The sequence below is a fragment of the Protopterus annectens genome, chromosome 3.part0, assembly GCF_019279795.1.
Source record: "Protopterus annectens isolate FY-2018-M chromosome 3.part0, PAN1.0, whole genome shotgun sequence".
Lineage (NCBI taxonomy): Eukaryota > Metazoa > Chordata > Ceratodontiformes > Protopteridae > Protopterus > Protopterus annectens.
Window position 1 is genome coordinate 1940374947 of NC_056731.1, and position 25980 is coordinate 1940400926.

Here is a 25980-nt window from a genome sequence, read left to right on the forward strand (position 1 = left end):
AGCAATAGCTAGGAAAAGTAAAGGATTACACATTTTAAGACACCATGAATACTCACTACAAGGCATGATGTCACCTTGTGAATTAGTATGACAAATTGTGTGCCAGAGAGAGACCTTTTAAACAAAGATCATACACACGTGCATGGCTAAGCTCATATCTGTGTCCCCCAATCCCTTACAACAAAAACATGTCAGTCTAAATTTAGAATGGCAATCATACCCTTGCATATACATGAACCTGAACGCAATCCTTTAATATTGCATTTCCAAAAGAAAACAGTTTACTCTAAATAATCCAGACATACCTCTTCAATTTTGGTAGAGATACGCTGACGGAAATTTACCACTTTCTTATTTTCATCCACTTCATAGTCTTCTTCATTCATCCACTCATTAAAGTCATCAGTGTCCAAAATCCACTTTGCATGAACCTATAAGCAGTAATAAATGTTCAGCAAGACTTTAAATACAATATACAATAAAAAGGCTAAGACAATGAAAGCTTTTAATACAGATAACTCTGTGCTCTGAACACTGAAAGGATTTGGCTACAAACCATTTCCAAAGATCCTTAACTCTGTACTTGTTGCAAAACAGAAAATACAGAGCATATATTTCTCAGACCATTAAGCATCAAACTAAAGTAAAACTGCCTGATGTCATTAATTTCCACTGTATGACTATTCTTTGCTAGAAAAAAATTGTTGGCTTCTATGTCTGCTCTAAGGAAAGCAAGGATACAGCCGTGGCTATAACACAAATGACCCCTGACTAACATCACAGGTGCTGAAAAAGTCATAAGATTGGGAACAAGTAATCAATGCCAGCTCACCCATCCTGAGGAAGGGCTCACTGCTTGGCTGATGTCAAACAAAGTGCAGGTGTATGTCCACAGTTGTACAAGCAATGCAGGCTCCAGGCTGCACAGAGGTGCCTCATTAGTATGCATGTCATGCGACACTTCTATGTGCAGTGATAGTCATCTTTATGCAAAGCAACCATTTTTCCACACCCAATCACCCACAATGCCTTCTGTTCAAAATACCTTCCAATTAAACCCTCCCTCACTTAAGACACTTCGACCAGCCCTTTTGATACCACTACCTCCACCATAAGTATTACACTTCAACTTGCATATTTATGTACCTCTCAAGAAGACATCATTACAAGGAATGCTCCTCATTTTAAGTCTAAAAAGCACGTTCCTTGCTGCTCCACACTGAGAAGGTCTGCCACACAGTGGAAAGAATCATTACAACTGTTGTTGTGTCTTTCGGCTTTTCCCGGTTAGGGGTCGCCACAGCGGAACTCCGGTCCGCTAATGATTGGCAGTAGACTTTTACATGCCGAGTTGCCGGCCCTGACGCACAACCTTTAACGAAGGTACGCCCATTCACGCATGTCTCCAAACAGAAGACGCTCTAGCTGATAATCGAACAGGACAACGTCTTACTGTGAGGCGACAATGCTACTGTAGCACCACCGCAGTACGGAAAGAATTATTACAAATATGCATGTTAAACGAAAATGAATTCATCAAAATAACCATTTCTTTTATAAGGCAACACATTTAATCACCTTGTCAGCTTCCTAGCTGAAGCTATTTCGCTAAGTTTTAAAAGTTTTGCTCATTTGTTCCATGTTATGAGAGGTACAGTCCCTCATTTCACAGAAAATTGAGAAATTGACTAAGCCTCAACATAACTCTTCACAGCCCTTTACAAACTGGTCCAAATCACACTAGAACCAACAAACCACCTATAATTTCCAAATCAAAACATAAACCTTATGTAGTACTGCTACAGTATGTTGCTTTATCTCTTATCCATACTCTCCATTTTAATCCCATCAATCCCTAGCAACCTATCAAGCTATTTGTCACTAAACCTTCAACTACATACACAGTGGGCACTATTACTGAGCTCACAGCTATACCCACCAAATCTGATCCTTCCTGTACACCACTCCCCAATAACATTAATCTGCTAAAAAACCCAGGTCACTATAACAAACCTCAAGCTAGAATCAGAAAGCAAGTATCTGTCAGATTTGATTTAACAACTATATTGCTTTCAAATATTTTTCAGTATATTTTACCTGCTTCAACTATTTACTAAGTGCTGTTCCCTTTCTTTTACTATGTATGGGTTAACAGACGACACATGGTGATGTACACCCAAACCAGGACCTTCCATCACTAAAAGCAGAACTCCTTCCATCGAAACTCAATCCACAACACACATCCAAATAATCATCCAACTACTATATCAAAAAATCCTACCAAACCAGCTCACACGCACCTTAAGATAAACATAACTGCATGCAGCATCTGCAATAAACTAGTGAACTTCATACCTGGATTCACACCAATAATCCTGACATAGTTGTACTCACTGAAACATGGCTAAATTCCTCCAAAGATGACAAAATACTTCCAACCAGGATATGAAATGACTGACTCAATAAATACGATGACTGTGAAATGATCATGTTCCTTGACACCCTAGGAATAGGGATACACTCCAAACCCCCCCCCCCCAAAAAAAAAAATCTTGCACAGAACTAAAAACCCATCTTAAATTAAATTCACATGAAGTTATATATGCATAGCAGGTGCATCGATACCTTTGAAAATAATATCACTGAAAATATTCTTAACAGATAGCTAGCGATATAAAAGCAGCAAACCCTTCACAGTGACCTCAACACAGACTGGTCTGATAAGACCAGCACAGCTATGTGTTTAGTCTACTCCAAGTAACTAAAATGATAAAACATCTGGCAAGACTATCAACTCTAGACTGCATACAATCTGGTAATCCTGAAAAAATAAAACAGGGCAGAACATTCCCTGACAAAGTGACCATCAAGTAACCTAGCCAAATCAGAAACTTCATAAAAATCAAGGAGCAGCACCTAATCTCTGGAATAAATTTTGCCAAGTTTAACAAAGACACTTTCATAGAGACCCTGAAACACTGCAAATGGACCCCACTAAAAACATTCCAACTAGATGATGTCCCATGCTCAAGTACAATCTTCTGCAAATTTTATAACAAAAGACACCTCTGCATTACAAGCAAGTGAAAGTGATAAATGCACCACAGCTAAAATGGAAAAAAAAACTAATGAAAACCACAGATTACGATGCTAATCAGGCAAATAATTTCTCATTTGAACCAGTAACAATTACTACACAAAATATTGTAATAAAACCTACATTCGTAGCAGACAATGTCCTTGCAGAATATCAAAGTAGGAGCAGATGGAACAAGCTACACAGTCAATAACCAATAAATCCTTACAAGAATTTTACGTTTCAAAATTATGGAAAACCTCTTATACCACAACAAAGGATGCAGCCCCACCAAACTTTCAAAACTATCAGCTTATCACAATATTTCTTTCTTCCACTGCTCAACATACTAACAAAGATGTAACCATCAACAAAACTCTAAACTTTTTGCTAGAACACTTCCTCCACAGGATAGTTTCTGGCCCCATCACAGCACTAAAACTGCCTTACGACACTTTGAGACATTCAACCAAAACAAAAATATGGGTAACTGTTCTCCAACCCTATTTTTTCCATCTCTCAAAGGCATTTGATATAATATCACATACTCTTAACAACTAAGTAGGACCACCACTGAAAGTACAGTTTTGTACCTACCATAAATGTAGATGTCCGAACAGGATAGCATCTGCAGTCCTAACAAATGGGTTGTCCTGTCGTCAGGCAGCCCTTCGGTCGGCCGGATTCCAAAGTCTGGGTCTGGCGTCGGCTGGTGTCGCACTTCACCCGACGTCATCTCTGCTGGTCTTCGGGTATAAAGGCATCAGCCAACGCCATTTTCCTCAGTGTTTCTTGCCCCAGATGCCAGTTGCCCACTTGGAAAGCTAAATTTTGGGTAAATGCCAATGTTTCCAAAAAAAGTAGTAGGCAAACACAAAAAATAAGCATGTATGTACATATATACAACGAATACACCATAAGAGATCCCCCCAGCTAGCTATTAGGAGGGTAAATACCCTAGGAGTACCACAGAGGGGAAGGAGGGTGGGTAATCCTGACTGCAGATGCTATCCTGTTCGGACATCTACATTTATGGTAGGTACAAAACTGTACTATGTCCTTCAAGGATGCATCTGCAGTCCTAACAAATGGGTAGAATACCATAGCCAAACTAGGGGAGGAGGAAGAAGAATTATGGTGTAGTTAGGATCCCTTGCAAAACAGCAGTGGCAAACCCTGCTCGGGATCTAGAGTATAGAGATAAGTTATAATGCTTGGCAAATGTATGCATGGAGGTCCAAGTAGCCGCCTCAATAATGTCCTTGGTAGCCACTCCTCGTAAGAAAGCTGTGGTAGTGGCTGTAGCCCTTGTAGAATGAGGCCTTATATTCTGTGGAATTTGCTTTCCATGGTAGGAGTAACAGAATCTTATGCAATTTCCTATCCACTTGGAGATTGTCTGTTTGGAAATTGCTTTTCCTTCCCTTCCTGTTGCATAAGCTACTAGAAGCTGGTCAGTTTTTCTATTGCCCTTGGTTCTGTCCAGGTAGTAGCGCAACTGTCTATGTACATCCAAGGTATGCAGCAGTCTTTCCCCCCTGTTCTGTGGATTGGGAAAGAAGGTAGGTAGGTGGATTGCCTGGTTTAGAGACACTCTGGATACCACCTTAGGCATAAATGTAGGATTAGTTCTCATGGACACTATCTTGATGGAAGATTAGGAAGGGTTGTACTGCCATTAAGGCCTGTAGTTCCGAAACCCTTCTTGCTGAAGTAATTGCCAGTAGGAAAGCAGTTTTCCAGGATAGGTGTTGAAGATCTGCTGTTGCTGCTGGTTCGAATGGAGGGAGTGTCAATTTTTCTAGCACAAAGTTCAAGTCCCATGCTGGTAACGGTGGTTTCCTAGGAGGTTTTGCATTCTTGATTCCTCTGAGGAACTGCCTGAGTAGAGGATGTGAGAAGACAGGGGGATCGAAGCTGTATTCTGCAGAAATAGCTGATGCATGTATCTTGATGGAGGAATAGGACAGGTCTGTATGGAGAAGCTCTGCCAAATACTCCAGGATGTTGGCAATATCTATCTTTGACACATCTTTTCCTCTTTCAGTACTCCAAATGACAAACCTTTTCTATTTTCCTGCATAGTTCCTTCTTGTTGAAAGTCTGCGGGCCTCAAGGATAATGTCTTTAACCCTTTGTGATAAATCTTGGTTATTTGCTCTTATGAAATGTTCCAGGCAGTCAGTTGCAGAGTTTTCAGGTTTGGATGCATGATATTGTAGTCGCTCTGAGTTAACATCAAAGGAATCAGAGGTAGTGTCCACGTTCCCCCACCCGAGACATGCTCCTCAGCAGTGGATACCAATGTTGTCTTGGCCAATTTGGAGCTATCAGAATTATCCTTGGACGTTCCTCTTTGATTTTCAGTAGTACCTTGTGCATCAAAGGAAGAGGTGGAAATGCATATGCTGTCAGGCCTTTCCAACTGAAGGATAGAGAGTCCACCTTCCAAGCAAGTGGGTGGTATGTCCTTGTGCAGAATTTCTTGAGCTGGTGATTGAGTGGGGATGTGAATAGGTCTATATTTGTGACATTCCCCATTTCTTTGTGATGGCCTTAAAGATGTCCGGGTGTAGCATCCATTCGTGAGCATCCGAGGTAGTTCTGCTTAACATGTCTGCTAGGATGTTTTCTTTTCCCGGTACAAATATTGCCTGTAACTGAATGTTGTAGCTCAGAGCCATATTCCATAGGTCCAGAGCCATTCGGCATAGGGGGTATGAATGAGTGCCTCCCTGTTTGTTGATGTACCACATGACTGTGGTGTTGTCTGTCCTTATCATTAATTGGCCTTCTTTGAGGAATGGTCTGAAATTCTGGATTGCTAGTTTTACTGCCAGCATTTCTTTTTGATTTATGTGCAGGTGCAGCTGATCTGGAGTCCATAATCCTTGAATGCATTTGTCCAGCATGTGGGCCCCTCAACCTAGGTCTGAGGCGTCCGTTGTGATGGTTTGGCTTGCTTGAATGTTGTGGAAGGGCAAACCTGGGTTTGACTGGCATGCTTGAGCCCACCATAGGAACTCTTGTTTCAGGCATGGGATTAGTGGTATTTCGGTTTCTAAGCTGTGCCTGTGTTGAGACCATAAATTCTTTAGGTACCACTGTAGCTTTCTCATATGCAGTCTGGCATGGGGGACCAGGATTATGCATGATGCCATGAAGCCCAAGGCCTGCAGTACTTTCCTTGCTGTTAGTTTGTTCTGCTTTGTTAATGCCAAGAAGTAAAGAGGGAGTTGTTCTTGTTTTTCTGCAGTTAGGAATGCCATCTGTTTTACTGTGTCCAATTCTGCACCCAAGAATGTTCTTGTTTGGGATGGTATTAGTCTTGACTTTTTTAAATTGACTGTGTATCCCAGGGCTTGTAGTAAGCAAATGACTCTTTGTAAGTTTTGTGTCAGCTTGCTTTTGTTGTCCGCTTGTATCAGGCAGTCGTCCAGGTATGGATAAATTTGGATTCCCTGTAGCCTGCAATGAGCGATTACTGATGCCAGGCATTTCGTGAATACTCTGGGCGCAGTAGATAAGCCAAAGGGCAATGCTGAGAATTGATAATGCTCTGATAATGCTCTAAAGACTAGTGTGGTCTCCTTTAAGGCCCCCAAGCCGACGGAAAACAGTACTCAAGCCGCTGAATCACTTACAAATGCCTTCTACCAGCACCTGCAGGACTGCATGGATAAGGCAATCCCAAGCAAAACAAAGACTCTTTGTACCAAAGGCAAGCATCCACTCTGGTGGACCCCAGCCATAAACAAACTCTACAACAAAAGGAGGAAGCTACTACAAGATAGAGCAAAATCCTTAAAAGGTAAGACACCCTTGATCACTATAAGTAAAAAACTAAGAGCTCTCATAAAATCATCCAAAGCAAATTTTGAGAGAAAAATAGCTAAAGACTCAAAAGACAATCATAAGGCCTTCTTTAGCTATGTTAGAAACCTGGGAGGAAACTCCCAGATATGCTCAGAACTAGTTCAAAATGATGTGAAGATTACTGATCCTACAGACATTGCCAACATACTGGCTGACAGGTTCAGTGCAAACTTCTCCCCTCCCCAAAAGGAGAGATATCTATACCAGCGATTGCAGCCCCCAAACATCTCCAACGCCCAAGTGAGAACTGCTCTCTCCAAAGCAAAAACACAGCATCCATGGGACCTGATGGTGTTCCCGGCTGTGTGCTCCACGAACTCAACGAGGAATTAAACCCACAGCTAGGACAGCTGTTTAATCATAGTCTTACCTCTGGATACGCCCAGGAGTGGCGCACTGCAACTGTGGTCCCACTTCACAAAGGCGGTGCCTCCACCGACCCTGGAAATTACCGCCCATTAGCTTGACAAGCCTTATCTGCAAAGCCATGGAGAGGATCATAATGGACCTCATAAATAAAGACATAGGGAATTTGCAGACTTTGGATCCATCCCAGTTTGGCTTTGTCAAAGGCAGATCATGCCTTCTAAACTTGGTTGACTTTTGAAACAGTCACCAAAGCCATTGATGAGGGAAAGGCAGTCCATACAGCCTACCTCGATCTGGCGAAGGCCTTTGATACAATACCCCACTCGGGTATCATTGAAAAACTCATCAGCTTAAATGTTAACCCATACATCACAAGATGGGTTGCAAACTGGCTGAGTGACAGAACCCACAGGGTCAGAGTTGCTGGCGCCATGTCAGACTCAAAGCCTGTCACAAGTGGTGTACCACAGGGCTCAGTCCTGGGCCCACTCTTGTTTGGCATCTACTTTTCCAAGTACAAGCAAACACAGGAGGGTTATGGCTGACAAAGTTTGCAGATGACTGCAAACTGGGCGCCATAGTAGAAAACACATCTGAGACAGATATCCTTCAGAAGGGTCTCACAGAAGCGGATAACTGGTGCCAGAGCCATGGCCTAAAGTTAAATGCCAAAAATGCATAGTCATACCCTTCGGAAAAACAAGGTTACCCCTAGCTACCAAATAGGTGGCAATCCACTGAGTACAGAAGAAGTTATCAGGGACCTGGGGACCCAGGTTGATAGTAGTCTGTCATTCGACACCCATGTAGCTAAAGTAGTTAGGAAGACCTTCTACATTGCCCACCTTATCATGAAGGGATTCTCATCTAGATCAAGGGAGGTCATAGTCTCCCTATACTCATCACTCATCAGACCAATGATTGAGTACAATGCCCCATTCGAATGTATCTGACCCGACACTTGCAGCAGCTGGAAAGGCCACAAAGTTCCTCACCAAAAGGATAAAGGGTCTCAAACATCTGTCCTATGCTGCCCGACTGAAAGAACTCCAGCTCTATTCAGTCGCCACGCTGCTCAGAGGTGACCTTTGCCTAACATACAAGGCCATGTCAAACCCAGATTTGATGAATATGCTTCACCTCAAAACATCTAGATCCGTCAGAGCCACAAGGGCGGGAGACTTAAACCTCGACACGGCTATTAATAGGACGTGCTGGAGGGATAGATTCATCACCCAAAGACTCCCTATGCTGTGGAATAAAATCCCGGTATATGTGAGGCAGAGCACCTCGCTGGCCTTGTTCAAGAGAAATCTTGACCAATGGATGGGAGATCGCAGATATATCCCAGGGATTACCTCAGTGTCACTGCTCAACAGAGGCACAGCAAAATAATGGGTATAGTTCCCCATACTAAAGGGGTGGCGTAAGCCACAAAACTATGGGCTAGGCTTGTAAATGCCCTCGGGCAGATAGCCTAGTATGAACCTATGAACCTAAACCTATGATCCTGCAAGAAATCTGAGGTATCTTCTGCAATTTGGTCGTATGGGGACGTGCAGGTATGCCTCCTTGAGATCTAGAGTTACCAGCCAACAATCCTTGCCCAGCATGGGAAGAAGTTGTTGTAGGGTCAGCATTTTGAATTTTGGAACAATGATGAATGTGTTTAAAGCGGACAGGTCGAGAATAGGTCTCCAACTTTTCTCTTTTCTTGGTACTAGGAAGAGTCTGGAGTAAAATCCTTTGCCCTGTTCTGTAGGTGGTACCCTTTCCACAGCTCTCATCTTTGTTAATTGAGCTATCTGTTTTAGAGCTTCTGTTTTTTGATTTGGTGGTAGGTTTGGCATTCCTCTTTTTACTGGTAAGGTGTGGAAATGAAACCTGTAGCCTTGGTCTATAGTTTGCAAAATCCACTTGTCTCTTGTGATATAGTGCCAATTTTTTGAAAATAAGGCTAACTTTCCGCCTAAGGGTGCTGCTATTTGTTCCCTGGTAGGTGGTGTCAGTGCCAAGTCACTGTGATTGCCCTGTTGCAGTGGCAGTGGTTGTGTCTGTGCCTCGTTGGTTATTGCCTTGCCACTGGCGTCCTCTGTAGGCACCTCCTCTGGGTTGATTTCTGCCTCTGGAACGTCTATTCCTACCTCTCTGAGATTTAGAGGAGTCTGGAAAGGACCAATTTTTGGAAGGCCAGTTCCTGCTAAACCTTGGAGGCTGAACCTGTAAGAAATCTTTAACTGTTTGTACAGATTTTGCCTTCTCTTCCATTTTCTTCATTACTTGCTGGGCAGGAGAACCAAATAGACTGGCCTTATCCATAGGAGCATCTAATAGCTTTGCTTTAACATGATCCGGCAAGACCTGTTCTTTCAACCATGCATGCCTTCTTATAACTGTGCCAGTCATGGCTGATCTAAATGAAGCCTCCAGTGCATCATAGCCACATTTTAAAGAATGGTTACTAACCTGCTGAATGTTATTCACCATTTCTAAAACATATTTCTTATCTAAGGAATCATCAGAGGACAGTTTCTTAGTTAACTGATCAAGCATAAACTCTTGGTATTGGATCATATGAAACTGACAGTTCAAAGCTCTAGCTGAGAGAGTAGCAGAGGTGTATACTTTTTTACCCCATCTCTCTAAGGACCTGGATTCCCTTTCAGAAGGGAGAGGGTTTTCGCTGAGGTCGAAGCTACTGCCTTAGGCCCCTGGGAGATAGTCTCAGGATCTGCAAGGGAGCCTTGTATAAGTGGTGATGGGTGTCCGCACCCTGTAAAACCTATCGGGCTTGGCAGGGGCTGGAGGTAAAGTATCAGGAGCAGTGCAAACATCATTAAATGCATCATCCACAACAGGAAGAACTGGAGGTATAGCTAAGGGCCTATGTTGCGGTAAGTGTAGAAAGGTCCTAAGCCTTTTTCTTGAATCTGAGAAATCTTGTCCCTGCCATTGGAATTGCTCTCTCATGGCATGTAAGGTTTCCCCAAAGGAAAATTCCTCTGGTGGAGAGGCAGAAGGTATAGACTCTTCAGTATCGGAATCTTCATAAGTAGAAAAAGGAGCCTCTGGATGGTCTGTATTGTCTGAATCATCAGAAGAGTCATCTGAGGACACTGGCTCAGGGGGCTCTGCTCTAGGTCTCTTTTCTGGAGGTTGAGAGGCCCTGTCTGGGTGAGATTGGGATCCCCTAATTAAAGAGATGAGATCCTCTGCCAGAGTAAGTATTTGGGAACTGGAACTGGGCCTGTGAGAGGGGGGCTTAACAGGCACAGACTTAGCAGTTTTGGCTGCTTTAGCCCTGGCAAAGGCCTTTATAGACATGGCTGAAGGAGGCCTAGCAGCACCACGTGCTGGGGTAGAGACATCCAAAGGGATGGTGTCCGATAATTCTAGAGAAACCACATTAGTAGGCAAAACTTCAGAGGCCGATTCAACTAGGGTAGCAGGAGCCTCGGTAGTAGTCATGGATTCGGCTGAAGATTGACCCGTTTGCTCGGTTTCGGCCGAAACCGAGACACTCGCGGTTTGCTTAACCGTGGTTTCGGCCGAAACCGCGGACCGCGAGTGTCGGTCTTTTCTTTGCGTTCTTAACAATTTGAGAAGTTGGAGGATCCGGCGGCATAATGTACGCAAAATCTGAGCAAAAAACTGTTCAGCAAACTCCGACCGACGCCTAAGCGTTCGTCGGTTGAAGGAAGCACAGGCTAAACAGGCTGCTACGTCGTGGTCTGGGCCTAAACAAGGCAAGCAGTAAGAGTGGAAATCTTTATGAGGTATTTGTTTCCCACAAGTTAAACAGTTATTCACTTTTTCTGACATCGGCTGAGGCAAGAAAGAGTCCCCAACGGGGTACTTAGCTTTTTAGAAGTCTTCGAAGTAGTATTCGGTAGTAGTAATCTCTGGATCTGACCGACCGGCACTTGCGAACAGCTTCTGCTTCGGATGCCACGCGGCAAGAAAGACTGAGGAAAATGGCATCGGCTGATGCCTTTATAACCGAAGACCAGCAGAGATGACGTCGGGTGAAGTGCGACACTAGCCGAGGCCAGACCCAGACTTTGGAATCCGGCCGACCGAAGGGCTGCCTGACGACAGGACAACCCATTTGTTAGGACTGCAGATGCATCCTTGAAGGACATCTGTGTTCTCATTACCTCAAAAAACGTACACAATCTCTTGAATGGCAAACTCTTACTCTACTCACCTGACAATGTAAACAGGAGTATCAGAGGGGATCAATACTAGGCTATTTCCTATTTCACATCTCATAAATGATATGCACAAGGCAGCCAAATATACAACAATCGTACAATATGCTGACTACTCAACTTGTTTGACGAACCACAACACTATCCCAACTCCAAAAAAAATCACCCAGGACTCCTCCTCTGTCCAGACCTGACTAGAAAAATCCCAACTACATTTGAATTTCTAAAAGTTATCAGATTTACCTCCAAGTAAGTAACCTCACATCTACTAGCACTGCACTAAACACAGTCTTATCTACCAGCACTAATATAAAACAAAGCACTCGTAACAAGCTACAGAGTGCTGCTACAGACTAGCTTAAAACTGACCAGCACATAAATACTGTTTTGTTGCCCAAGGGAAAAAAAAAACCTCCAATTAGGACTTAACAAAAGCAGTCCATATTTTACAGACCACAGCAGGAAAATAACTGCCACACCACTCTCACTTTTAAGCCTGATACATGCATCTACAATGTTCACTAATGAACAAGCTTGAACAGTACAATAAAATAAGCAAATTTGTACCCAACCTCCTAAACCAAACCCATTGCAACATTTCCCTGAATAACCTGAACTGGTTAAAACTACACCACCAGATAAATATACACAACTCATAACTCCACAAAAAATTCTACACCATCCCTTAATCATCCCAGACATCAGCAATATAATCCAGAGTTTCAAATTTAAAGGACTTTTGATCAAAAAACTAACAAAATTCTCAAAACGCAGCAACTCACATGGGGACTCCTCATACTCATTAAGCATAACTAAACTATGGAACAGCATTCCCTTCACCATCAGACACACAAAACCACCTAGTCACTTTTAAGACTAACCTCAATTTACAAATAAACCATACTAGAACTTGCAAGTGTTCTACATCTCTAGGATAAATAGGGGATTAAAACAGCCTCCCATGTCAAAAAGCACTTAAAGCAAACTTTCAAGTGGAAATCAAGTGACCGCACTAGATTCATGCTAAACAGGATTAGCAGTTGTACAGTATAAACAGTAGTCTACATTATTAGCCACAGAAGCCACTTCACTGTATGCTGCAGAGCAAGGAACAAATGAGCAAAGATGACCAATACAAAATTATTTAGCATATGCCCATTTCATATTAGGAGAAGCTGTTGATTTCCTCCTCCTATTTTAAGATTTTCACCACAACAAAATTTAAGCCAGCACCTGATGCTCATACTTAACCCATACCTCTGACCTCAGTGCAATACAAAGGCTATGGCTGCTCCGTTAATGCACCTCAGAACACAAAGGAGATGAAAATGGCAGAAGTAAAAACGTATGCTTCTGTTTCCCACTCCCATGTCTAAGCCCAATGGAAAACTGGGGAACACCCAAGAAATTCTGTTAGGTGTATGGAAAAATTATTTAAAAGCACTGTCAACTAAAGAACCTCCACTTCAAAGTCTAGGCAGCCTAAAGGTGACACAAGCTCTATGAAAATAAACTGGAAACCAAGCTTTACCATCAATGCAGTTCTGGGCACCAACGTATGGGTCCGAGGTACAAGGCTGGATGGCTTTATAAGCTTGAGCTCTAACAGCCATACCAAGGAGAACTGAACCACAATCCTGCATAACACAAAGCAGGAAAGGGGAAGAGAGAGCTGTGCGTCCAAGCACACCAACCAGCTTCTGAAATTTTATAATAAAAGCCTGTACACGTTAGAAGAACCAAAACCTCATGGCCAGACAGATTCCATGCCTGATAAGAAACTGAAAATTGATTAGATCTGTCCTGCATTTATTTGTGTGTTCGTTCATTTGCTTACACTTCGTTGATCGGGTTAGTCCCACCAGGTTAATGGTCTCTTTTCATGGATACCCAGAGGCCAGTATTAATACAGACTAAGGGAAATTTGGCCACACCAGCAAGGAATCCCTACTTTTTTTGATAAGCACTGTGGGATCTTTTATATCCACCTAGCTACCATCAACTCAGGCAAATGGGGCCTCTGTTTAATATCGAGTTGAAACAACTCCTATTCCCACCCAACACTGGAACCTCCAGTTATGTTTAGGCAGTACAAATCCTGAAATGGATACAACTGGAAACACTAGGGGCAACCAAACAAGACAATTTGATCTCTGATACTAAGTCGTACTCAATTTATTTTCTGCCTGAGAAAGAAGCAAGAGAAGCACCAGGGTGCAAAGAAGAGATTCATCTTTTGAATGACCCATAAGGCTACCTTACCTTAACCCATCTTCTTCAAAGGCTATGCCCGCCCCCTAAAACCAGTCAAACTTCAAACTTATGCACAAGCCCAACTAAAATTATTTACATGCAATCAAAGTTATGTATGCATTACTGAAGGACTGCCTTCTGAACAAGCCTTATAGAACTATTCTGTACCTAGGCAGAAAAGACACTAGGTATGGAGGTCTTTGTAGGGCATCTGGCTACCGCACTCGCACTTACCCCCTTCTTAGCTGACATCAAACAAAATCACGGCACAACAGTTTAGATAAAAAGGAAGGTTTTTCATTGGGGGCACTTATCAGATTTAGAGAAAGCCTGCAGTATAAGGGACCATGCGAATATTAGACAGATGGGTGAGATTCCTGCATTCGGACTGGTGGAGAGTTTGAGAATGTAAAGCTCACATTTGTTTATTTATGCCTACATTTGTGAGCTGGTTCCATACGTCAGATATATGCTCCACGGAAGGTTTAAGCTTACGTACCCCAGCCAAATCTCAGCAGTTTAAACCCTATTTGTTTAGAATGCTGCAACAGTAATTTCATTTCAGAATCTCCTTCACAGCAAAGAAAAGAAAAAAAAAACTAATGGCAATCATGCATCAAGTATGCACTATTTGCTCTCTCAAAATAAACTAAGATAACAGGCAAAAAAAAAATCCAAAACATGATTTTTGTCAACAGAAATGCAAAAAATATACACTGTGCTCACCTTCCATGGTTTTTCTGGTACTGGTGGCTCTTCAATATCAACTTCCAAGTCAGTGGATGGAACCCAAGTGTCATAGCTAAAATAAAATACAATCATCATGTTCTATGGGAAAAAAAAGCACCAAAAGAATTTGTAAGACTGTAGTATACTGGAATTAACTGGAAATGAGACTGGAATGAATATCTGTTAACTACCAAAACTTGTGCTGAACAGGTGCCAGTCTCTCCTTTATGGGCCAAAGTCTTCATGTACATTACACAATACCATTTGCAAATTGTAGTTCAGTTAAGAATGCTTTATTATGCATAATGAAGCTCAGCAATATCCAAATATGGTAATATTCTGGAACGCTGGAGAAAGTACAGTTTTGTACCTACCATAAATGTAGATGTTCGAGTGCTAATACAGCTGCAGTAATCACAGATGGGTTCTCTGCCGTCAGGCGGTCCCCCGGTCGGCCGAATTCCAAAGTCTTGGTCCTGCGTCGGTTGTTGTCGCTTTCTCTTCTGACGTCAGTGAGGCCAGAGTATATAAGACACAGCCGACGCCATGTTCTTCAGTCTTTCTTGCCCCAGATGTCAGGTGCCCCCAGAAGGAAGGCAATACCTAAATAGTGCTTATATACATATACAAGCAATGCAATATAATCCAAAATCAGTGGTAGCAAGCAAATAAAACATAGCCGGATAACCAAGTCAGGTAGTATGAAGAGGTTGCTAGGCCTCATGCCTTTACCAAGTGGGGAAGGAGGGAAGGAAACCTGTACTGCAGCTGTATTAGCACTCGAACATCTACATGTATGGTAGGTACAAAACTGTACTATGTTCATCGTGCATACAGCTGCAGTAATCACAGATGGGTAGAATCCTAAAGCTATGCACTGGGTGGTAGGTACTAGGAGGAACTGGGTTGAGCCAGAATGCCCTGCAAAACAGCAGTGGCAAAGCCTGCTCTAGTTCTAGAATATAAAGTCAAATGGTAGTGTTTTGTGAAGGTATGTACAGAACTCCAAGTGGCTGCCTCCAAAATATCTTTGGTAGGAACTCCTCTGAGGAAGGCTGTAGAGGTAGCTGTGGCCCTGGTGGAGTGTGATCTGATACCTGCAGGAACAGATTTCCCATGATAGGAGTAACAAAACCGTATGCAGTGGCCTATCCACTTTGAAATAGTCTGTTTTGTAACTGGCTTCCCTTGAGCCCCTACAGCATAGGACACAAAGAGTTGTTCTGATTTCCTGAAGGACTTTGTTCTGTCCAAATAATAACAAAGCTGTCTATGGATGTCTAAGGAGTAGCAGCCTTTCCCCTTTGTTTTGAGGATTGGGGTAAAAGGTGGGTAAGTGTATGGCTTGATTTAAAGCTACCCTGGATACCACTTTAGGCATAAATGATGGGTTGGTACGAAGGGAAACCCTGTCCTGACGGAAAATGAGAAAGGGCTGCACCGCCATGAGGGCCTGAAGTTCAGAAACCCTACGAGCTGAAGTGATGGCCAGGAGGAAGGCTGTCTTCCAGGACAAATATTGCAAATCTGTTGAGGCAGCTGGTTCAAAAGGAGGCAATGTTAATTTTTCTAGTATGTAATTAAGATCCCAAGCTGGTATTGGTTGTTTCCTAGGTGGTCTTATATTCTTAGCCCCTCTGAGGAACTGTCGTAAGAGTGGGTGAGAAAATAAAGGAGGATCCGTGTTGAATTCTGCAGAGATGGCTGAGGCATGGATTTTTATGGAAGAAAAAGAAAGTCCACTGTTCAATAGCTCCGCTAGGTACTGTAATACCTGAGGCAAGTTCAGTTTTCCATGGTCCTGGCCTTATTTCTCATTCCAAGAGCAAAACCGCTTCCATTTTGCGGAGTAAGCTTTTCTAGTAGCTGGCCTTCTGGCCTCCAAAATGACATCCTGTACCTCCTGGGAGAGTAGGTTCTGTTGTGGTGTTAAGGAATTTTCCATGCAGCGAGATTGAGTGTTTTCAGCTGACTGTGAAGAGTTTTGTAGATGTGCTGAGTCAGCAGAAGAGGCATTAGAGGCAGGGACCAGGGAGGAGTATGTGTTAGGCTCCTCAGGAGTGGGTACCAGTGTTGCCTTGGCCAATCTGGAGCAATCAGTATCATCTTCGGTTTGTCTGTTCTTGCTTTCAAAAGCACCTTGGGCAGAAGAGGCAGAGGTCGGAATGCGTAAACTGTCCATGCTGTCCAACTGAATGAAAGGGTGTCCACTCTCCAGGCCTTTGGGTGAAAGGTCTTTGAACAAAACTTTTCCAATTGATGATTCCTGTGGGAGGCAAAAAAGATCTATGTCTGGCCTGCCCCATGCTTGGATTATTTCTGCAAACACCTGAGGATGTAACTTCCATTAGTGTGGATCTGTCATTTTTCTGCTTAGATTGTCTGCCAGTGTGTTTTCCAATCCTGGCAAGTACTGTGCTTGAAGTTCGATTTGTCTTTCCAGAGCCAAGTTCCAAAGAGTCATGGCTAGTCTGCACAAGGGGTATGAATGTGTTCCTCCTTGTTTGTTTATGTACCACATTAAGGTGGTGTTGTCTGTTCATATCAGTAATTGTCCTGGATGCAGGAAGTCCTTGAAGGCTGTAATTGCATTTATTACTGCTAGCATTTCTTTTTGATTGATGTGAAGGTGCTTTTCTTTTTGGGACCATTTGCCCTGAATGCACCTGTTTGTCATGTGCGCCCCCCAGGCGTAGTCTGAGGTGTCTGTGGTTATGACTTGTTTTGCTTGAGGCTTGCAGAATGGGAGGCCTTTGTTTGCTTGACATGCTTGGGCCCACCATAGAAATTCCTTTTGCAAACATGGAATTATTGGTATTATTGTTTCCAAACTGTGACTGTGTTGAGACCATAGGTTTTTAGGTACCATTGAAGTTTCCTCATATGCAGCTTTGCAAATGGGGTTAATAGAATGCAAGATGCCATGAATCCCAGAGCCTGCAGGATTTTCCTTGCAGTAAGCCTGGTACTTTTTGCTAGTACTTTGAAGTACTGAGATAGTTGCCCTTGTTTTTCTGGTGTAAGGTAGGCCATCTGGGTGTTTGTGTCCAAGTTGGCACCCAGGAAAGTTATTTTCTGGGATGGTGTTAGCCTTTATTTCTCTTTGTTGATTGTATATCCCAGAGAAAGCAGTAACCGTGTCACATATGCCAGATGTCCCAGAAGTATGTTCTTGCTGTCGGCTTGGATCAGGCAGTCGTCCAGATAAGGGTAAATTTGTATCCCTTGAAGTCTGCAGTAGGCAATCACTGATGCCAGGCACTTTGTGAATACTCTGGGCGCAGTAGATAAGCCAAAGGGCAATGCAGAGAATTGATAGTGGATTGAACCTGCAAGAAATCAGAGGTATCTTCTGCAGCTTTGTCTGATTGGGACATGCAGGTATGCCTCCTTGAGGTCCAATGTTACCAGCCAGAACTCCTTGCCCAGCATGGGAAGAAGCTGCTGTAATGTGAGCATCTTGAATTTTGGTACGATTAGAAATGTGTTTAGGGTGGATAAGTCCAAAATGGGTCTCCAGTCGGTTCCTTTCCTTGGTACCAGGAAAAGTCTTGAATAAAACCTTGACCTTGTTGGTGAGTAGGTACCTCTTGAATAGCTCGCATGCTTATGAGCTTTGAAATTTGCAGTTGTGCCTCTGCCCTTTGATTTTGTGGCAGGTTTGGCATGCCTCTCATTTTTGGAAGAGTGTGAAATTGAAATTTGTAGCCTCTGTTTATAATGTCCAGGATCCATTTGTCTGTTGTGACAATATGCCAATTGCTTGCAAATAGTGCTAGTTTTCCTCCCAAAGGTGCTGCCAGCTGAGACATGCTTGGCATGGAAATGAGGGAGTCATTGGGTTTGCTTCCTGTATTGTTGTGCACTGTCTTCGCCACCTCTTGGTGCTGGAGTTTGCCATTGTCGGCCTCTATATGATCCTTGTGATTGCCCTCTGCCCCTTGTATCTACCTCTTTGGGGCTTGTCAGTGGCTGGAAAGGACCAGTTTTTTGAAGGCCAATTTCTGCTAAAACGTGGTGGTTGGACCTGTAAGAAAGCTTTGACAGTTTGCATAGATTTGGCTTTTTCTTCCATTTTCCGTAGTATCTCCTCAGCATTAGTACCAAACAGCACATCCTTTTGTAAAGGAGCATCTAGAAGTTTAGCTTTCACATGATCAGGTAAATTTTGTTCCCTAAGCCAGGCATGTCTGCGAATGACTGATCCTGTAGCTGCCGCTCTACTTGAGGCCTCTAGGGCATCATAACCACATTGTAAGGTGTGTTTACCCACTTGTTCTGCACCATGCATCATATCCTGTAACTCCTTTAAATCTTGTTGTTCAGGTTGAGACATTTTGCTCCTCAATTGTGATAACAGGAACTGTTGATATTTAAACATATGAAACTGACAATTTAAAGCCCTCATGGCTAGGGTGGCCGAGGTATAAACCTTTTTCCCCCATCTTTCCAAAGATCTTGATTCCCTTTCTGCAGGAAGTGGATTTTTGGCAGTGGAGGCCTTCAATCCCTTGGGGCCTTGTGAAATGGTTTCAGGGTCAGCATTATGGCTTTTGAAGAGAAATTGGTGAGAGCTGGGTACTCTAATACCTATCAAGTTTGACTGGTGCAGGAGGCAGAGAATCCGGGTTAAGACAAGCCTCCGAATAGACATCATCCAGTATGTCCAAAACAGGGGGTATAGCCAGAGGTCTGTGTTGAGGTAACAAAAAAAATTCCCTAAGTCTTTTCTTGGAATCTGAAAAGTCTTGGCCTTCCCAATGGAAGTGTTCCCTCAAGGTGTGTAAGGTTTCCCCAAAGGAAAAACCCTCAGGAGGGGATACAGAGGGAATGGACTGTTCTGCATCCGAATCCTCAAAAGGAGAGTAAGAGTGTTCCTCTGCATCAGAATGTTCTGATAAAATGGATACTTGATCAGAAGAGGGAGAATCTTCCTCCACTCTGGGTCTCTTGTCTGGAGGGGGTTGAGAACCTCTGATAAGAGTAATTAAATCCTCAGCCATTCTAAGCATCTGTTTTTTAGGCATGGGACCTGGAGATGGGCCCTGTACAACTGGCCTCATGGGCTGCCTGGCTGCTTTGGATTTAGTAAAGGCCTTAATTGAAAAAGAAGATGAGGGCCTAAATACACCATGGGTGGAGGTGGACCTGTCCACATTAGTAGGCTCAACATTAGCAGAGGCTTCGGTTGTAGTCTGGGAAAGGGCCGAGGACCCAGCAGTCTCGGGTACAGAGGACACCGCCAAAGAAGTATCGTCGGTAGTCAGGGACTGCAAAGGCGTCTCGCTGAGAACCGGACCACGTGTAGCCTGTTTTGGCGTGGTGTCGGCAGGGACCGCGGGCCTCGCGTGTCGGTCCTTTTCCTTGCGTTTTTTGGTCAAAACGGTAGTCAGTGTGTCCGACGACATTTTATAATCAAAAGCTTTACCAAAGTAGTGCTGGGCGAACTCCGCCCGACGCTTAATAGTGCGTTTATTGAAGGTAGCGCAAAAGCGACAGCCCGAGACGTCGTGGTCTGGGCCCAAACAAGGTATGCAGCGGGAATGGAAATCCTTATGCGGTATTTGCTTCCCACAAGAAATACAATTATTAACTTTTTCTGACATCGGTCTGAGGCAAGAAAAGTTTCCCCAACGGGGTACTTAGCTTTAATGAAGACTTCGGATTCCAAAATATTCGTAATTCAGGAGCTGGCCGACCGGCACTTGCGAACTGTTTCTGCTTCGGGCACCGCGCAGCAAAAAAGACTGAAGAACATGGCGTCAGCTGTGTCTTATATACTCTGGCCTCACTGACGTCAGAAGAGAAAGCGACAACAATCGACGCCGGACCAAGACTTTGGAATTCGGCCGACCGAGGGACCGCCTGACGGCAGAGAACCCATCTGTGATTACTGCAGCTGTATGCACGATGAACATCAGTAATAGTGCTAATAAATATATCTAAAGGTTCTGCACATATATTCCAATTCTCCTGAATATCATCAACTAAAACCATCTTTTACTCCTGAATAATGCTGGATACTTGACCTGACTGATACTAAGGCTCGAGTGTGTGTACTGCAAGACCTTTTGATTACAAGTCCAAAAACTAACTTAATGACTCAACTGCTCATGTCTGAAGTATTTTCCAATACAAAAAAAAAAAACCTGCAATGTTTTACGCACCTTTAGCCTTGGGTTTCACCCTTGTCTTGCATGTGTCTCAGTGCCCAACTGTCCATTCTTTATCTAACATTCCATTGCAAGTACATACATCCTTCCCTTGACAGTAGTTGTGTAAAATCTTACCATAACCATAGATGTCTTTTTCCATGTTGCAGTATTCATAACCTTTGGGTTAGTCTCCGCATAGCAACCTGACCATCCACTCAGTACACAAAAGCTTTAGTTACTGTGAAGTACGCGAGACGTCTGACGTTGGCCGCAGGGTGCATGGGCCATAAGTGATGTCTGCATGTACCTTCCTCAGAACTACCCCAGTCAGACCCAGGTCCCACGATAGCTGTACAAGTCCTGAATCCATCCAGCAATGTTTTTTTTTTTTTTTTCCTGGGTGTAGGAGGATGGAAAAGAATACTGCAACATGAAAGAGGAGAACATCTATGGTTATGGTAAAATTTTACAGAACTATTCTTCTATTCTCATGTTGCAGTATTCATAACTTTTGGGTGAATGCCATAGCTCAAAGGGAAGAGGAGGAGGGTGTTTTGAGCCGTTTTCCAAGAATCCATGCAGGATGCCCTAGCAAAACCTTCTCTAGATCTGGAGAAGTGGCCCAGTGTGTAGCATTTGGTGAAGGAATGGACAGATGTCCAGGTAACTGCTTCTAGAATAGAAGCAGTGTCCAGCCCCTTCAAGAAGGCTCCAGAGGAGGCCATGGTTCTAGTGGAATGGGCTTTTCCGTGGTAGGTGTAATAAAAGGAGATGGTCTTGGAAATCCAGGCAGCAACAGTCCGTTTTCTCACTGCTTTCCCCACAGCTCTGGGGTGAAAGGAGACAATACCTTGCTCTGATTTCCTAAGGATATGGTCTTGTCTAAGTAGAATCTTAGCTGTCTGTGAATATCAAGGGAATGCAGGATTCTCACTGTCAATCTGTGACCATGGGAAACAAGGTGGGGAGGTGGATACCTTGGTTCAGGGACAACTTGATTACCACCTTAGGCATGAAGGACAGATTAGCCCGTAGGGTTACTCGATCCTTGTGGAAGATTAAAAAGGATGAGATGACCATGAGGGCCTGGTGCTCTGACTCTCCTGGCCGAAATAAGGCCCACCAAAAGAACATTTTTCCAAGTGTAGTATTTTAGAGAAGCTGTAGCTGCTGGCTGAAATGGAGGAACAGTGAGCATCTTCAACACATAGTTCAGGTCCCAGAGTGGTGGAAATAGCCTCCTGGGGGGCCTGAGATGTAGTACTCCCTTCAGGAATAACATCACGAAGTCTGGAATCAAGTGGATGGTCAAGAGGAAGGCAAGCAAATATAGCAGCAAGGTGGGCCTTAACAGAATCTGACATTGTCGTCACGAGAATAGCGAAACTGCAGAAAGTACAGTTGTGTACACTTACCATAAATGCAGCTGTTCGAGTGTATTCACTGTTGCAGTCATCACTTTTGGGTTATCTGCTTGCAGTAGCACTCAGTCGGCCTGATTAACAAAGTCTTATGTCCTGCGTCAGATGCTGTCCCTTCTTCCATGACATCAGGTCGTCAGGGGTATAAAATATGCAGCAGACGCCATTACATCAGTTTTTCTTGCCCCAGATGTCAGGTGCCCCCTTAATGGGAAGCAACTAAATCTATAAATATACAATGTTATACCTCCAACAAAAAAGCAAATACACTAAAAAGCTTTTGAAGACAGTAAAGGAAAGTAGAGGTATATCCGAAAAAGAAAGGGGCTGGAGGGAGGGTAATCAGGACTGCAACAGTGAATACACTCGAATATCTACATTTATGGTAAGTGTACACAACTGTACTATGTTCTTCATGTTTCACTGTTGCAGTCATTACATTTGGGTAGAATCCCAAAGCTATGGTTGGGAGGCTGCAGCTAGACAGCATTAGGTGAGGCTATAAGGCCCTGCAGCACTGCAGTGGCAAAGCCTGCCCTGGACTTAGAGTAAAGAGGCAAATGGTAATACTTTGTAAAGGTGTGAACAGAACTCCAAGTAGCAGCCTCTAGAATGTCTTTGGTTGGTACTCCTCTGAGAAAGGCTGCTGAAGTAGCTGCAGCCCTGGTGGAGCGAGACAATGCCCTTGGGCACAGGTTTACCATGGTGTGAGTAGCAGAAACGGATGCAGTGGCTTATCCACTTTGAAATTGTCTGCTTTGAGATAGCCTTTCCTTCTGACACTGCAGCATATGACACTAGTAACAGCTCAGTTTTTCTTAAAGCTTTAGTCCTGCTAAGGATAGCAGGAGGAATTTAAATAGAATTAGGACCAGCTAAAAGGCCCTGAAAAGACTGCAGTGGCAAAGCCAGCTCTGGATTCAGAGAAAATTGGTAGATGGTAATGCTTGGTGAAAGTATGTATAGAACTTCAAGTAGCAGCTTCTAGGATGCCCCTGGTAGGGACGCCTCTGAGAAAGGCTGTAGAGGTAGATGCAGCTATGGTAGAGTGGGATCTGATCCTCTGTGGGATAGGTTTTCCATGGTGTTTGTAGCAAAAAAGAATCCAATGGCCTACACATTTGGAAATGGTTTGCTTTGAAATGGCCTTCCCCTCTGCCCCTGCAGCAAATGCCACCAGCAGTTGATCAGATTTCCTTTGAGGTTTAGTTCTGTCCAGGTAGAATCTAAGTTGTCTGTGCACGTCTAAGGAGTGCAGAATCCATTCCCCTTTGTTCTGTGGATTAGGAAAGAAGGTTGGCAAATGTATGGACTGATTAAGGGGCCACATTGGATACCACCTTGGGCATGAAGGAGGGATTGGTCCTGAGGGACACCCTGTCCGCATGAAAGATGATGAAAGGCTCCACTGCCATGAGGGACAGCAATTCAGATACCCTTCTTGCTGAGGTGATTGCTAAAAGGAAAGCTGTTTTCCAAGAAAGGAATTTTAAGTACGCAGTGGCAGCTGGCTCGAAGGGAGGAAGGGTGAGCTTTTCCAATACAAAGTTGAGGTCCCAGGCTGGAGTAGGAGCTCTCCTGGGTGGTCGTAGATTTTTGGCCCCTCTGAGGTACTGCTTAAGCAGTTGATGAGAGGAGAGGGGTGGTTCTGTGTTAATAATGAGCCGAGATGGCTGAGGCGTGAAATTTTGATGGAGGAGAAAGACAGGCCCTTATGAAGCATCTCTGTTAAGTATTGCAAGATCTGAGGCAAGTTGGGCACTGTTGTGCTCATCCCTTGAGATTGTTTCCAGGCACAGAATCTTTTCCATTTTTCAGCGTATGACTTTCTGGTACTAAGCCTCCTTGCCTCTAAAATGATATCCATCACTAGTTTACTGAGGGGATAGTAAAGGAGAAATTAAGTAAGTAGCCAGGTTGCTAGATTCAGTGTTTGAAGTTGAGGATGCAGAATTTGGTTCTCCTGCTGAAACAAGAGAGTAGGAGTCTGAGGCAGGTGCCATGGGGCCCACAGTGACACACTGCACAAGAGGGGATACCAGTGCTGGCTTGGCCAGTCTGGTGCAATCAAAATAGTCCTTGGTTTGTCTCGTTTGATATTTAGTAGTACTTTGGAGAGCAGAGGCAGAGGAGTAAAGGCATAAACTGATAGGTTTTTCCAGCTGAAGGACAGAGCATCCACTTTCCAAGCTTGTTTGTGGGGAGTCCTTGTGCAGAATTTGTCCAAATGATAGTTTTGAAGGGAGGCAAACAAGTCTATATCTGGGCTCCCCCATTTGCTTGTCAACATGTTGAAAATCCTTAGTTTCGGTTTCCACTCGTGTGGTTCCATGAGGTTTCTTACTTCGTCTGCCAGTGTATTTAGTTTCCCTGGCAGGAATTGAGCTTGTAAATGCACCTGATAGCTCAGGGCTGTGTTCCACAATGCCATGGCTAGTCTGCAGAGGGGGTAAGAATGTGTACCCCCTGCTTGTTTATGTACCACATAACCTTCTTTATCATTAATTTTCCTGGATGAATGTGGTCCTTGAAGGCTGTCAGAGCATTCTGTACAGCTAACATTTCTTTCTGATATACAAGTGCATTTCTCTTGGGTTCCACTTGCCCTGAATGCACTTCCCTGCCAGGTGGGCCCCCCATGCATAGTCTGATGTGTCTGTTAAGGTTTGGACGGCGGCAGAGGGTAGTGGGAATGGTAGTCCCCTGTTTTGGTGGCAGGCCTCTGCCCACCAAAGGAACTCTAGGCGTAGGCAAGGTATGACAGGAATCATTGCCTCTAGATACTGTGAATGTTGACACCATAGGCTTTTGAGATACCATTGCAGTTTCCTCATATGCAGCCTTGCATATGGAATTAGAAGAATGCAGGAGGCCATGACCTCCAAGGCTTGTAGTATTTGCCTTGCAGATAACTGGGTTTTTGTAGCCACTTGATTGAAGAAGGTTGCCAAATGAATGTTTCTCTGGCATGAGGAAAACCATCTAGGAAGTTGTATTCAACCTTGCTCTCAGGAATATAATTTGTTGACAGGGTACCAGGTGTGATTTCTTTTCGTTTATGGTGTACCCCAGACAAGTTAACACCCTTTGTACAAAAGCCAGATGACTCAAAAGTATGTCCTGGCTTTCTGCCTGAATTAGACAATCGTCCAGGTATGGGTATATTTGAATATTACTTTGCCTGCAAAATGCAATGACTGGAGCTAGGCACTTTGTGAATACCCTGGGCGCAGTAGATAAGCCAAAGGGCAGTGCAGAGAACTAATACTGCTTGTAACCTGCTTTGAAGCATAGGTATTTTCTGCAAGACTCCCTGATTGGGATGTGCAGGTAGGCTTTCTTTAAATCTAGTGTTGCCAACCATGCATCTTTGCCTAGCATAGGAAGCAAATGTTGAAGAGTCAGCATCTTGAATTTTGGAATCACCAGAAAGGTCTTTAGAGTAGACAGGTCCAGGACAGGACACCATGAATTGTCTTTTCTGGGTACCAGGAAAAGTCCGGAGTAGAAACCTTGTCCCTTTTCCTCTTCTGGTACCAACTGAATAGCCCCTATGCTCAACAGAGAAAGTACTTGCTTTTGGGCCTCTGCCCACTGATTAGAGGGTAGATCTGGCCACCCGCTTGGTGTTGGTAACGTGTGGAAGTGATATCTGTATCCTTGGGACACTATATTTAAAACCCATTTGTCCTGGGTAATGAGTTCCCAGTTCTTTGAATGAAGAGCAATCTTTCCCCCCAAAGGGGCAGTCAGTTGAGAAGTGCTTGGAAGTTTTAAAAATAAGTCATTGAGATAGTTTACCATGGGGGGGGGGGGTTTATTACTCCCAGATTTGGAAGTGGAGGACCCCCCCACTGCTTAGCCCTGTGCATACCCTGGGACTGAAACCT

General features: G+C 43.8%; 1 protein-coding gene across 1 annotated transcript in view; it reads right to left on the reverse strand.

Moving 5' to 3' along the window:
• The window catches only part of SMARCC1 (SWI/SNF related, matrix associated, actin dependent regulator of chromatin subfamily c member 1), a 1897600-nt gene that overhangs the window by 1239117 nt on the left and 632503 nt on the right, over positions 1–25980 (reverse strand). The window contains exons 7-8 of the mRNA XM_044066067.1: positions 14512–14587; positions 306–431 (exon numbers count right to left, since the gene is read on the reverse strand). Of these exons, the coding sequence (XP_043922002.1) occupies positions 306–431; positions 14512–14587 (202 nt within the window). The remainder of the gene's footprint in view (positions 1–305; positions 432–14511; positions 14588–25980) is intronic.